Source organism: Platalea leucorodia (assembly GCF_965183815.1).
Source record: "Platalea leucorodia genome assembly, chromosome: 9".
NCBI lineage: Eukaryota > Metazoa > Chordata > Aves > Pelecaniformes > Threskiornithidae > Platalea > Platalea leucorodia.
The window spans coordinates 50,303,690-50,318,695 of record NC_138831.1 but is presented as its reverse complement, the minus strand read 5'-3'; the positions used below and the strand labels follow the sequence as shown (position 1 = coordinate 50,318,695).

Below are 15,006 nucleotides of genomic sequence, written 5' to 3'. Positions count from 1 at the left end.
TCTTCTGCAGGTGCCCGTCGGGTACCCGGGAGCTCCGTATAGCTCCAACCCACGGCTCCATCTCCTCCATTGTCTGGGACAAGTGCTTGCTCCTGCACTTTTCTGCCACAGCTTGACAATATTCCTGCTGCAGATTTAGGGCATTTTGCTGAATTAAAGGCTTCTCTCCTGCAAGAAGCCAGCTCCATCAGTGGAAAAAAATCCCCTTTTAAAGTCCTAAAATGTTTCCCGAGAGTCCTGCACCCGACTGCACCTCCTCAAGGGCTAGCAGCCCACCAAACGCCGCTCGGCGCTTTCCGATGCGGGCGGTCGGGCGCGCGTCTCGGCAGCCGCGGCGGTTTTGGCGAGCACGCGGTGGTGGGAGCCTCAACCCGCCTGGCGAGGCTGAGCAGCCCAGGGCATCTCTTCAATTGCAGCTCGGAAGCGTTTCAGAAAGGTGGCCGGAAAGGGGCAAAGAGAGTAATGATTGTAATCACAGATGGAGAGTCGCACGACAGCCCAGACCTGGAGAAGGTGATCGAGGACAGCGAGAAGGACAACGTCACCAGATACGCGGTGGCAGTAAGTGTTGGGGGGCTCTTTCAGCAGCGAATGGCTGCAAAAGCCGTGCAGAGCTCAGCGGTGCCCCGTGCACCCCAATGCAACGGCGCTGGCAGTGCAGCACACCTCCCGGCGTGTTTACAGGGGTGGCTGTTGCTGGCCCTGCTTTTGCAGGAGGCGGTGGGATGTTCGGCTCTGGATTCGGCTGCCGGAGCGGGCGCCATGGCCGGGGACAGGCAGGACCCTGCATTGTGCTGGGCACCCGAATTGCATGAAGGATGCCCAGCCTGGGCTGCCTGGAGGAATTACAGCAAATCCTCGCTCCCTGGTTTGCTCCCGCAATGGGGTGTCAGATGCCAAAGCTTTCAAGCTCCTTCTATATGGACATCCCTCACTCGGGTGCTTTGGGATTGCTCTATCCATCGCATGAAAACCCCTGAGTCTTGCATTTCTATTTCAAACCTAGGTATTGGGCTATTATAACAGAAGAGGAATCAATCCCGAAGCCTTTTTGAATGAGATAAAATTTATAGCAAGCGACCCAGACGACAAGCATTTCTTTAATGTCACGGATGAAGCAGCACTCAAAGACATTGTGGATGCGCTGGGGGAAAGGATATTTAGCTTGGAAGGTGAGCGATGCTCCCCCGTGACACAGCCCGGACAGCCAGGCTGCAGCGGGCTGCTTCAGACGTGCTGTCGGTCCCCGGTTCGCTGAATTTAAACAGGTCACACTGGGGGTTTCCCTAATATGTTTGATACAGAACCTAAAATCACACTTTGAATACGTTTATATATAAAGAAATGTCTTTATTTTTGCATCCCTCAAGCATCGGGAACAGAGATGCCCTCTTCTCAAAAGGTGACCCCTTATTCTTGCAACCATTATTTGCAGAGCTGTGATGGCTCTGCCATTTATAGCAAAGCTTTGAAATTTGGCGCGGGGGTCATCTGGATGTCAGCATCTTTCTCGCCCATCAAACTCCATTCAAACCCAGATGTGTTATAAGCAGGCAAAAAACCACACACGGACTGCCAGGGGCTCCCTGGGGTGGCAGACATTGCGGGGTTATGGCAATAACGTGGGGTTTTATGGTTTATTGGCTGAAACAAAATATCAGGAAATATTTTTGTTCTAAATGACAGAGCTTCTGTCCGCCTTGTGACAAGTTAGTCAGCCTCCAAAACTAAATTTATCTAAATTTCATAGGAAAAGCGCATTCTGGGACGAACAATTGAAACAGAAGATGGAGGGCTTTCACTGAAAATTAAACATATCAGGGGAATTTTGGTCACACCAGCTCACAAACTCCCCACCAGTTTGCCAGTTATGTTGGTCCAGCCAGCCCAATGCTTCTCAGTGGAAGAAAGCTTGCCTGGGTGAGAAGCTTCACCCGGTTGCAATTATGAAGTAAAATCCTCTAAATCCACATTTTTGTGTGACCTCGCAGCTGGGAAAGGAGAGAACTGCACCGCAGCAGAGCTCCCAGTATCTATGAGCAGCACAAGTTTGTGTAATTGTGGGCATTTAGGGAGAAAGAGGCTCATTTGTGGCAACCGAGGTCCTTGTGCCCCAGGTGGGCTGGAGGTGGACGCTCACCCCACCCCGACCCACTGGGGCTCCACTCAGCCCCTCCAGGAAAGCAAAGCTCTTCATTAAATACAAATTCCCCCCCCCCCCCTTTTTTTTTTTTAAGGAACCAACAAGAATGAAATCTCCTTTGGCCTGGAAATGTCCCAGACTGGATTTTCATCGCATGTTGTGGAAGTAAGAGAGTAAACGTGGGGTTTTTTTGCTGCTGCCTGTGCAAGCAGGCACCCTTTAAAGGTGCTTTTTACCATCACCAGCAGCTGCAGGTGGGGAGATGGGTATTTTGGGCAAGTTATTAATCATGAAACTAAATTGCTAACATGAACATAAAGAAGAAAATGCTGTTGGTGTTGGTTTTTTCCATGGGAAGGGAACTGCTGGGAGACCAGGTGCTGGTCAGCAGTGGGATGCAGAGGATGGTCAGTCCCCGTCTACCCACGGGATCTGCGGGCTGGCAGCTCCCAGCAAAAAGCCAGCAGGGATTTCTGCTCGGGCTTTTCTTGGGGAGGAAAAGAATGCTGAAAAGATATGGATGGGGTGGAAAAGTCATTCCAGCATGTTTAAAAATCTCCATCTTTCCAGGTGTGCTTTGGAGAATGGTTTGCTTGATTTTTTTTTTATTATTATTGTTTTTTTTTTCTTTTCCATTTGTGAGATTTCTCTCCTTTTCTGTAAAATGTGCGATTTCTGAGAGGGACCATTTGCTGTTTTTCTCTTCTGCACTCTGCAGCCTCTGATAAGTATATAGTATAAGATTTGGGCTTTGAGGGACCCCCATATGTGCTCTCACACAACACCAGCCCATTGGGTGCCCTCACCCGTCTCAGCATGAATCAGCTTTGCCCGCAGGGGCAGCATGGGAGAGAATTACCTCCACTTGGCAAGAAATACCCTCAAGCTGCTCCTGCTCTCCCACAGGACGGGATCTTGCTGGGGGCGGTGGGTGCCTACGACTGGAACGGGGCCGTCCTGAAGGAAACCAGCAGCGGGAAGGTCATTCCCCTGCGGGAATCTTATCTCCAGGAGTTCCCGGAGGAGCTGAAAAATCATGGAGCGTATTTAGGTAAGAAAGCCAAATGGGGCTCTGCTGCCAGGGCTGAATTCATGATTTTGTGCTTAATAATAGGAAGAACAACATATTTCTCAAATGACTAATAGCAGCCAGTGCTCCCAGCATAGGCGGCACCATGCCCGGCTGTTTGCGAGTTCCCGTCAGCGCGAGACCCCTTGCTCAGGGATGCTGCGTACGTGAGCATCCTCACCTGGGAAGAGTCCAGTGTCGACCACGGTGTGCAGTACAGAAGTGATTTAAATGCAGAAGTAGTTCAGAGACCGGCCAGCCCGGGTCATCTACAGCGCTTACTGGAATGGTTTAAAAAGCACTGATGAAATTTCATGCCTAGGGAGGAAATACCTGCTGGGTTAATCCATTCCATGTGCGGCCGTTGGAGCTCCGGAGTAAAAATATCAGCCTGGTTTGCAAAATGAAGCCTCTCTCTGGAGACGTGCGTGCCAGGCTGAGCTGCCCCGTGGCAGGGAGCGGGGTGGGATGCTGCGGGGTCACCCACCGGCGTCTCGGGGCTTTTTCCTCCGCTGGGGACACAAAGAGCCCCTGGGCACACAGGTCACCTCTTGGGGTGACAGCAGAGTGTCCCCCCACCTTGGCTGCGAGTGCCTGGCCTGGGGATGGCTGCGGCTGTGCAAGGGGTACCCATGACAGTATGAGGGAGCTCAGCTGGGCTCTGTCTTTCCCCTTGGATAAGAAATCCAGAAATATTAAGGAAACGCCGGTGCATCTTGCTGCGGAGCAGCCCGGCTCACCCAGCACCGGGACCTGGGGCTTTCAAGGCTGATGCTTGGCTTAGGAATATCCCCCCAGGAGGGGAATATTTAGGGAGATGGAGACCCCAGGTAAGGCCAATGCCCAGGGAAAGGGGTCTGTAAACCCCAATAATCCCTGAGATAGTCAAAATTCAACTGGATGTGACCCCGAGTGATCTGATCCAGCTTCATGGTTGGCCATGGTTTGAGTTTCTAACAATTTAAGTAGCATTTAAAACTGACTGTGAATGTGCAGGAACCTGGAGCTGGTTTTGAAAAATAGGATTTTACAGCCCCAGCGTTGTATTCCTGCATAAGCCCATCTGCAACCACAGGCAAGTGCCGCAGCCCAGTGTGCGATGTGTGGTGATCCCGGCGCAGAAAATAACTCATCTGGGTAGGAAAGCGGGATTGCTCAGGGTCATTCGCTTACGCAGGGTTATTTCCATAAGGACTCGTGAGTGATGATCTTGACGGATTCATGGCTTTTATTGGACTGTGAATGTTAACATCAAGCATCAGCAGCGTCTTTCACGCTTGGTTTTGGATGCAGCGTTGCTGGGGTCTCAAAGGAGCAGGGCAGTGGGCGCCGCAGCCTCCCGGCGTGCACGCACCTTGCTGGCGTTTGTTTAACTTGATGTGAGCCATGAAATAAAACACTTATCAGGCTGTGAATCGGACTTGCCTTTGATGAGAGAAGGATTTTGCACAGGGTTTGCCAGCTGCGTTAGGCGGTGCCAAAACTCTTGGCGCAGCTGCACTGTTCAGGGTGTAGGTAGGACCTGAGCAAGCGGCTTAAAGACCAAGGTCAGGGTGCTGGGGTTTATTTGAATGACTTTATCTGCGAAGAAATCTGGGCTTCTGGCTTCCCCACCTGGGAGGTGGCCAGAGCTGTGTCAGCAGCTGGGGGCTAATGGGAAGCCGAGCACCAGGCAGCAGGCGGGAGCAGGCAGGGAACCGCTCGGCCATGCTCACCCCACGCCTGCCCCCCTTCCAGGTTACACCGTCTCCTCCGTCATATCCACCAAGCATGAGCGGATTTACGTTGCAGGAGCGCCCAGGTTCAACCACACTGGGAAAGTCATCATTTTCAGCATGCACAATAACCGAAACCTCACCATCCACCAGGCGCTGAAGGGAGAGCAGGTAACGCTGAGGGTGCTGCAGGGATTTTTCCATCCAAGGGGATGCTCCTCCATCATCATCCCCCTTCATTTTCAAAATTGTTCTGTTCAAATGGCTCAGCAGTGTGATACATCCACGGGCAGCTGGGGTTGTCGCTGGCTGTCGCTGCACCTGCAGCTCCGAACCGTGTGGCTGTAGCAGGGATGGGGCTTGGAGCGTCCCTGCGGTCCCAGCCGGGGAGGGTGGCAGTGCCCCTGCACGCCAGGAGCGTTGCTCCCGTCCCCTCCTCTATCTCCTCCAGATCGGCTCCTACTACGGCAGCGAGATCAACTCCCTCGATGTCAACGGTGATGGCGTCACCGACGTTTTGCTGGTGGGAGCCCCCATGTACTTCAGCGAGGGCAGGGAGAGGGGGAAGGTCTATGTCTACACCCTGCGGGAGGTACGTGGCAGCACCGCGGGGCGAGCCAGGGATGTCGCAGGGGCCAGGGCGTTTGGGTGCTATCACGGGAACTGTGTCCCCACGTGTCACCTCCCCGGGGTGGCTCCGGGCTGCGCACTCCCGCCAGCTTCCCTCAAACATCCCAGGGCACGGCAGCCCGGTCCAAAGGCAACAGAGCTTGGCAGCGCCTCGCTGTTGTGGCTGCTGCGAGACTCGAGGAGGATTTGTCTGTTTTCCTTGTTTATAAACAATCTCAGGGGGTTTGCTTGCTGCCAGCGAAGGGAGTCCAGCCTGTGCTGGAGCGGAGCCGCCTCGTCTCGAGGCTTCGCTGCTCCCGGCCGGGCGAGCTTCCCAGCCCCGAGGAGGCGATGGACGGGGTGCAAGGTGGGGTCTTTGCAGCATGGGTGTCTCTCTGGAGAAGCAGTCTCCATCCACTTTGCCTGCCCCAAAACCATTCCCTCCAAGGGCACCCTCCTGCCCGGAGGCTGGGCCAGGCATGGGGTTGTGGGGAGCAGCAGGGTCGGTCCCTCCACCGTCCCTTCAGAGCACAGATGGGACATGTGCCACCCCCGTCCCCTGCCCTGGTGCCCAGCAGCACTCTGGGGCAGGACCAGCTTTCCTGCTGCCCGCAAATCTGGCTCAAAATGCAGTTTCTGAGCCAAATCCATCAGACGCCGGGGGCACGCGGGGCAGTGAGCAGGTCGTGCTCTATACCCAAGGCTGCAGAGCCCACTCGGAGCAGCCCAAGCCCCCATATCCAAAGCACAGCTTTTTATGCAATTATTTACGTAGGTTGCTATAAAAGGAAGGCAAAGCAGGCGTGGGGTTGGCACAGGGCTCGTCTGTCCCCAAGGACGTGCTGAGCAGAAAGTCCCATGGCCTCAGGAGGGCTCTCACCTCCTTCCTTAGAGAAATCGCTCGCACATCACTGCATCTTGTTTGCTTGCCTCTGAGGGTTTTCTCCTCTTGCCATCCTTGCTGCTGATGTTTTTTTGCCTTTTCTCTTTGGCTGGCCCAGCAGAACCGCTTCATTTCCAGCGGTGCCCTCGTCGATCTGCAGAGCTACCAGAACTCCCGCTTCGGCTCCTGCATCGCCGCCGTGCCCGACCTCAACCAGGACTCCTACAACGACCTTGTCGTCGGGGCACCTTTGGAGGACGAGCACCAAGGAGCTATATACATCTTCCTCGGCTTCGAAGAGACCATCCTGAAGAAGTACAAGCAGGTACGGCTCCTGGGTGCTTCGGTTGTCCTCGTCCTTCATCAGAATAAATATCATTTGTGCCCATTTTAAAGACTGATAAAGCACAATAAATTCACACACGGTATTGCATTGTTAATTATTATTGCCAGATATTTTCTCTTGTGAGGGGTCCAAGACAAAGCAAAAGTAGGGCATGGAAAACATGCTTGAAATTAGGGGCAATGCTTAGCACTCGGTGCAACGGATTGCTATAGATAAAACATTTCTCACACTTGTGAGAAATAGTAAATATGCAGAGTAATTTCAGCAGAAATCTCTGCATGGTGTCTCCGAAGAGAAACTGCTTGCATTCCCTGGAAAATGATGTTTGGTGCAATCACTGGGAAAGGGGCACCTTCAGTAGCATGGTGGAGGTGGGCATGGCAAACCCCTCCTTCGCAGGCAGGGATGCTCCTGCTGGAAACCAGCCTGGATTCTCCCCTTTGCTTTTCAGCGGATAGCAGCTGTGGACCTCGCGCCGGGCCTGATGTATTTTGGATGCAGCATCCACGGACAGCTGGACCTGAATGAAGACGGGCTCATAGACTTGGCCGTCGGCTCTCTGGGGAATGCCGTGCTGTTGTGGTTAGCTCTATCTCCTCTGGCACTCTCCTCTGCCCGAAGCTCATTGCAATATGTTGACATTTTTGGGGGAAAACTGATCTCCGAACAATCTGACCCATCTTCCCACAACAATGACCCCCTGTCTGGCGGGGCCGTGGGATTTCAATGCCGTTGGGCCTTAGAAGGACGTCAGAGTTGGTTTTGCGCTGAATTTCATCATTAGTTCCCCAGGAGTTTCAAATCAGCTGATTGATTTGTGGTGATTTGCCCAGGCTCCCTCTATTCTTATTTAATAAGAACAGTTTAATATTTTCAAATATTGATTAATGTTTGGAAAGTCCCTTGAAGCTGTTAGGACGAAGGGTAGCTGTGCCCAGCAGAGATGGGCCACCCTGGGGTCTGCCCTGGAAAGTGCAATGTGCATGCAAGGGGCCAAATCCTGCCCTTGGTGTTGAGCTACGTCACTGGCATAAGCAGGAGGCAAATATGTGCAAGAGATTTTATTCTTCAAATACTATATAGATGAGCTTGAGAGTAGATCAGCATGCTGTGGTGGCCTTTGGTCTTCCTCAGCGCCTTCTTGATGTTGAGAAAATGGGTGAGAAGGTGTGAAAAGGGTGAATCAGGAGGTGTGGGAGAGACTTGGAGGCTGCTTATCCTGTGCCCCAGCACATCTCCCAGCCCCTGTCACCCCGCAGGTCTCGCAGCGTGGTCCAGATCAACGCCAGCATCCGCTTCGAGCCCTCCAAAATCAACATCTTCACCAAGGACTGCAAGCGGAACGGGAAGGACGCCACCTGCATGTCAGCCTTCGTCTGCTTCACCGCCGTCTTCCTCTCGGCTCACTTCCAGACAGCCAGTGTGGGTAAGCGGCACGGCTGCTCGCGCAACAAAAACCCCAATTCATGCGTTGTTTAGGTCTCCAGCCCTGAGGGAGCACCCGGCTTCTGCCAAGGGAAATCTTCCAGGAGCTTGGCATGTCTGAAGGAGTGCACATTGCCATCTGCCACATCCCTTATTACCCACAAATGTGTCCTTATCCTGGCTGATGTGGCAGGGACAGTGGCTCTGCCATTAAGCAGTGCCAAGGAACACCCCAAGGATACAACCTTACCTGTGTTTAACCTCTTCTCTCACCTACGCCCTGGGGCCAAGCTCTCCTGCAGCTCCTCTTGCTGCGATACGTGTGATGGGGATGTCACCACCACCCCACCAGCCAGTGGGACAGGAGAGGACGTGCCCGGACCGTGTCCCACAGAGCTCATCCATCCTCCCCGCTGCAGCGGCAGGACACATCTGCCGACCATATGTGCCTGTTTCCCTAATATCTCGGGGAATCTCTGTGAAGTTATTGGCCAGCTCTGCTATTAAACCCTTGCACGTTGCTGTGACCCCGCACCTACCCGGCGGATGCCCATGACTCAGCTGGAGCGGGGGGAAGCGAGAGCAGCTCAGCTCCCTCCAACCCGGCAGCAAACGCTGTCAAAGGAAAATCAGGTCCCAAGTGAAGCCAAAGGAAAAAATCCCAGCCCCTAGAGTAAGAATTTTGATTTGTACTATCAAAGCCAGTGTTTTCCTGCTATGATTGTGGAGCTTGCAGGACAAAAAGCCAAGTGGGGTTTTCTTTATTTATTTACTTTTACACTTATTTCTATTCAGAAGATCCCCCCACGGATGGTGTGGATGGGGGCTGATGGTTGCTCTTTGCTTTCTTGCATGTTTTGCATCGCGTTGGTGCAAACCCCTCCCTGCTCGGCACCGGGTTGGGGACCTTCAGGTTTTTTTGACAGCACTGCAGGAAGGAAATGATCTCCAGTAAAGCATCTAGGAGAGGAGAGTGCTCCAGGGTAGAATACCTCCAGAACTGGGACAGGCCAGCATGTGAATATAGAATAGGCAGATGGTTATATATCCTGCACAGGCTCTACTCGGTGTCTTGTAGTAATGCATTTTTAAAGTTCCTCATTTTACCTGAAGAGTGGATGCTTTGCCCAAAAGAAATGTCTGTTGGAAACACTTAACAATAACTATAACCTGATTTTCCCAATTTTCCCTTAGCGTGCTCCCTGCCATGCTCCTCCCAGCGGGGCAATAGTGGTTTGAGGGCACAAAAGCCCATTTTTTGATCTGGTGTTGCTATATAGCGAGCATAACCCCGGGGAAAAGCCCTGACGGCACTGCTCTCCTTCCAGCACTGCGGTACAATGCCACCATCGACGAGCGCAGGTACACGCCGCGGGCTCACCTGGACGAGAGCGGGGAGCGGCACACGCAGAAGGGGCTGGTGCTGCTCGCCGGGCAGGAGCACTGCGACAGGCTCCAGTTCCACGTCTTGGTGAGTGTGAAGGAGGACGAGGCCGGGGTCTCCTCCTCTGCCAGCCCCAGGGGAGAGCCAGCTGCCCGAGCAAAGACGGTCTCCACCTTGTGCAAAACAGCGATGTGCCAGGACGTGGTCAGAGGAGCCTCGATGGCTTCATGGGGCTGGAAATGAGCCTCATCCCCCAGCCTGGATTTCTTTGCGCTGGGTTTGATGTGGTCAGGGATGGAGCTGCTGGCGCACGGCAGCTGCTGGGTCCCCGAGCGCTGACTTCATTGCAGCCCCAGCTTGCACTGTGCTCCTTTCCACGAGCCGCTAGCCATGCCCTCGGGGAGGATGTGCACTCCTGACGCCCAGGTCAGGCTGATCGTCCTGCTCCAAACTCAGTGAAAACTCATCTTTTCCATCGGGAAACAAATGCCTCCATGCCAGTCCCTGGTGCTCTCTCCCTCCGCACCCCTCTGACCATCAGGGTCCCCCTCCCCAGGTGCAGGAGCCAGCAAAACCCTCTGCATTGCTTGCAGGGAACAGCTGATGCACAAACCTGGCCAAAATCAAACATTCCCAGTGAATGATGAGAATATTGCAGAGGCCAGGGAGGGCCGAGCTGCCAGACTGGCCCAGCCCCAAGCCCCAGCCTGAACCGCCGTGAACTTCTGGGAAATTTGAGTCTGGAGCTTGAGATGGAGCTTGTGATTTAGCCTAAGAAGCATCTCACTTCAGAGCATCTAACTGCACCCCGTGCGGCTGGGGCAATGCAGGGGAAGAGCTCGTAGAGCTGCAGGAAAGGTGCGGCTTCGCTACCGGTCAGACGAGCCCCGGGGAAGGGTTGCAGGACAGCTCTGTCCCCCCGGGAGCCTGGCTCGGCATCAGACCCCTCGAAGCATCCATCTTTTGGAGCCAGCATCTCCAGGGTGAAGCTTTTCACCGTCAAATGGGTGTTGAGTGACACTGCTGAGCTCGGGTTATCTCTGTCCCTAGGTGAGGGTTAGCTGGAGAGACAGAATGATTACACACTGAGTATATTAGATTGCAAAGCTTTTATTTCATAAAATAATCACACATGCCTGTACTTCTGCCTTACCTTGCTCCCTGACGCGGCCCCTCCACCAGCAGGAGCCCTGTCCTTCTCAACGATGCTTTCTGTCCGCCGCAGGACACAGCTGACTATGTGAAGCCGGTGACGTTCTCCATCGACTACGAGCTGGAGCACCCCGAGAACGGCCCCATGCTGGATGACGGCTGGCCCACCTCACTCAAAGTCTCGGTAGGTAGCATCACCGACCTCCCAGGGTGCCTTTTATCAAACACTTGGGCAGCAGATTTATCTCTGAAGGTAACATTTGCTTCTTTATCTTGGGGCTGTAATCCCTGGTCCCTCCCATGATGCCAATATGTTCTCATTCACTGCAGCCTGGGATCACCACCCGTGTCTCTTCTCCTTGGAGTATAACGTGGTGTGCAAAGCGTCACCGAGCTGCTCTTGTTGTCCCCCTCAGGTCCCTTTCTGGAACGGGTGCAATGAGGATGAGCACTGTGTCCCTGATCTGGTCCTGGATGCCAGAAGCGATGTGCCCAGTGCCATGTGAGTAGGTCTCTCAGAGCATCCTCCCAACCAGTATCACAAACTGGGAGGGCTCCAAATCCCAGCCCCAACCCATGCTCCATAGAGACTGGCATCGCAGCTGGTCCTTCATCCAACACCACCATGAGATGCTCCTTGGCACCTCCGCTCACAGCGGGTCTCTGAGCCTCTGCCTGCTCCCTGCCTGGAACAAAGTGGTGGTTTTTCAGGGAATCCACAAAATAACTAATATTTGATGCTATGGCGATGAGCCCCACGGAGACAAATCAGTAAATAACAGGGGGGAATAAATGCAAGGCTGGCATTGCCCACTTGGCAATTACAGGCTTGACTCACGCAGCAGAAATAATTATATGCTACATCTGATCACTTAGAGAGCATTTAAAGGTTACCTAGGAGCACAGGAGCCTGCACCTCGGGCTCCCGTCAACGGCGGTGGGCTCTGGACCAAGCTCATGGCCAGCACTGCTACCTGGGGATTGCTTGTATCCCATAATTCAACAGTTATTGCTCTGTGTCTCCTGTAAAGCTCTTGGTCCTGAGGCTGCGACCTGGAGCATGACTGGTTCTGGCTGGGCTGCACTGTGGGAGGTTGAAGTGAGCTGTAGGTAGGGGATTATTTACGGATCTTAGTGGCTGGAGTCCTGCAAATAATCATGGGCAGACACCATGGTCTATGAGGGTGCCAGACCTCTGGTCCAGCTCCTCCCGAAGCCTGTGGAGCTTTCCCGATGGCATCAGTGAGCACCAGATCGTGCCCTGCAAGAGCAGCTGACGTGGAGGTGATTTCTGCTGAGAAAACCGTTTTTGAGGTGGCTTGTTGGAATAGAGCTATTCCTTCAAACCAGCGCCCTGGCTGTCCCACTGTTAGAGGCAGAAGGTGGCATCGTCCTACATTTTCCTTTCCTTTTTCATTTTGCATAAAGAAAATAAATGCCCGAGCACCCATCGAGTCTGTAAAAGCAGACACTGCCATTGCAGAGTTTATGCTGGTAAACTTACTGGGAGGTAGATCTCAGCCAGGCTGAAACTAAAGGCCAGCTTTACCCTTTGCTAATGGTATGGAATCTATTTTTTCCTTACATCCCGGCTGTGTTAAGAGCTCCTAACTGGGTTTGAGAAAGCTAGGCACCGCTAGCCAAAAAATCACAAGCAAAATGATGGTCTACGGGAGGAATTTGTGATTCCTCTTTCCTAGCAGCGCCGCATGACAGAGGGAGAGCAGGGATTTCCTTGCACTGTCCTGTGCACCGTGCACATAAAAACCCTGGGGCCAGGTCTTGGTGCGGCGCTGCCGGCAGCTCGTGCCTTCACCGCTGCCCTCCTCTCGCAGGGAGTACTGCCGGCGGGCTCTGCGGAGGCCACCGCCGGACTGCTCGGCCTTCACCCTCTCCTTCGACACCTCCGTCTTCGTCATCGAGAGCAGCAGGAGGAGGGTGGCCGTGGAGGCGGCGCTGGAGAACCGAGGCGAAAACGCCTACAGCACAGTCCTCAACATCTCCTTCTCCAGAAACCTCCAGTTCGCCAGCTTGATCCCCAAGGTGAGGCTGCTGCGGGAGAGCCAGGGCTTTCCAGAGGCGTTTCTAATCCCGGCCGGATGAGAAAGCTGTGTCCTAAACCAGAGCCCAAAAATGTCATAAATCAGGCATGTTTATGGGCTTAGTTTCTAAGCACTTACAGCCCTTTCAGCTCTTTATTTTGGAAATACAAAAACGTTTGAATTTTAAGAGCCTGAAAGAAGGTCAAATGCAAATGAAATTGCTTCCCTCTTTATTTTTCTACTCCAATAGTTTAAAAATACTTGCTGCACATGGCCAAGTTCCTGTCAGGGATGAATTTTTGCAGCTGAGATATAACTCCTGGACATATGGGCTAATAACGGGAACGTGGTCGCAGCTCAGCATCGAGCTGAGCGATGCCACTTCTCTACGGCTGTCCCCTGGCTGAGCCCATCGTGCCCCATCCACTCCCACCCTCCCCAATATTTCACCCCCGCCACTCGCTCGGTCTCGGAGCGACTCCTCCCTTCTCCCAGCGAGGTTTGGGAAATATGCTGATGCTGCTGAGCCCTTGCTCATCCCCCCAGTGACTTCATACCCGCCCGCAGATCCCATGTCCTGCGTTTGTTTTTCTACAGGCCATGCCAAGGGAAAATTGTGGGGCACGTTGCCCACAAAATAAGAAAAATGCATTTTCTGAGAGATTACTCCAAATTAAGTGAGGGGGAAAAACCCTATGATGCTCGGTAACAGAGAGCACCATGCAGCAGTGGTTGCGGGAAATATTTGTAGCTGGTTATGGAAGCATCACTGCTAACGAGTTCCTGGCTGCCGCTCCTTATAAATAAGCAAATTGCCAACCAGAGGGGATGGATGTTTGTGTCAGAGGCTGTACAGAGACCCAAATAAAAAGTAGCTGTGGCCCCAGAAAGTCCATAATCTCAGCAGATGAGTGGGAGAAGGCTCCAGGCCGTTGCTGATGGCTGTCGAGGCATTTTCCCTGCGGCTGGTGCTGGGATGTTTCGGTTCCTGAGTAGGACTTGTCCAGTGGAGCAGCTCAAACCGAGACCTTTGCGGGATCTAACACAGGGCCAAAAACTGGAATAGCTCATTGTCTCATGATGGGGAGGGACACCTGCATACAACCTGGTTACAACCTCTTGTAGGGTTGCTACAGCCTGGCAGCAGAGGAGGCAGAGCAGGGTCCCATCCCACCCCAGCCTGTGCGTGAGCTTTGCGACGGGCAGGAGCTTCCCCAGCCTGGCTGGTGAGCTGGAAGGTGTTCAAGCAGCAGGAACGTAATTGTTGAGACAAGGAAATTAAATATTACTGCTTAGCTGGTGGCCATAGAGAATAATAGCTCATGTTATCTCTTATCTTCCCTGTGACTCCTCAACACGGAAAAATATTCTTCTTCCCAGTTATAGTGCCAAGAATAATTGGGTTCATTCATTCACTGCTGTAGTTAAATTTCTAAAGAGGATTTAGATCAGAAAGCTGGAAGCCGCTTGCTAGAAATGCCCTCTCCAGGAATGGCCCTAGAAATTCAGCTGCATGGGAAGGATTCCCAGCCTGCAGCAAGCACGGGGGTTGGTTGGGTTGGTTGGTTGTGTTTTCCAGAAGTTAAAGCCTCTTTTGAGCCCCATGGGTGTGTTTGGTGCTTTCATAAAGAGCCAAGTCACAGGGCTTGTGCCCAGTGTCACGGACACGTCGCATCCCATTTTAGGATGACACGGACATCAACATCGACTGCATGACCGAAGACAAGCACCCCAACAAGAAAGTGTGCAACGTGAGCTACCCGTTTTTCCGAGCCAAGGCCAAGGTAAAGCTATTCCCTCCCTCCCAAGTGAGGCTTCGCCCGCGGGACAGGAGCCCTCTGCCCCCGGCAGAGCCGTGGGGGCCACAGCTGTCCGTTTTCGGGCTGGGAGGCTTTGAACAGGACTTTTAAAGATATACATTTGTTTCTTCCTTTTCTGTCTGCTGCTGCTGTTTGAAAGTCACAGTAGGGGAGCCGGGATGGTTAGGACGCTGCTTTGATGCTAGGAGAGCACCAAAATGAAACCCAGCTCCTCCGAGTCAAAGGATTTGACTCCGGTCCTTTGGAGCAATTTAACGTTGGCTTCAAACCACTGATGGTAACTTCCCCAAGCTCCTTCCTTGCAGATGAGGCACCCTTCCCTCCCTGAGAGGTATTCCTTGTTCTGAACACCCAGGGTCCCTCCGGACCCTCCTCCAAGCCTGCCCAAGCCCCCTCGGGCTGGTGGCATCCTCCAAAC

The 15,006-nt window shown here is 53.2% G+C and overlaps 1 protein-coding gene across 1 annotated transcript in view; it reads left to right on the top strand.

The window, feature by feature from the left end:
• The window catches only part of ITGA11 (integrin subunit alpha 11), a gene marked incomplete at both ends in the record, with an annotated part of 50,873 nt that overhangs the window by 28,202 nt on the left and 7,665 nt on the right, over positions 1–15,006 (top strand). The window contains 14 exons of the mRNA XM_082321719.1: positions 417–561; positions 1,007–1,172; positions 2,238–2,308; positions 3,050–3,194; positions 4,950–5,098; positions 5,379–5,519; positions 6,538–6,744; positions 7,217–7,347; positions 8,025–8,191; positions 9,519–9,661; positions 10,800–10,910; positions 11,143–11,228; positions 12,562–12,769; positions 14,454–14,552. Of these exons, the coding sequence (XP_082177845.1) occupies positions 417–561; positions 1,007–1,172; positions 2,238–2,308; positions 3,050–3,194; positions 4,950–5,098; positions 5,379–5,519; positions 6,538–6,744; positions 7,217–7,347; positions 8,025–8,191; positions 9,519–9,661; positions 10,800–10,910; positions 11,143–11,228; positions 12,562–12,769; positions 14,454–14,552 (1,969 nt within the window). The remainder of the gene's footprint in view (positions 1–416; positions 562–1,006; positions 1,173–2,237; positions 2,309–3,049; positions 3,195–4,949; positions 5,099–5,378; positions 5,520–6,537; positions 6,745–7,216; positions 7,348–8,024; positions 8,192–9,518; positions 9,662–10,799; positions 10,911–11,142; positions 11,229–12,561; positions 12,770–14,453; positions 14,553–15,006) is intronic.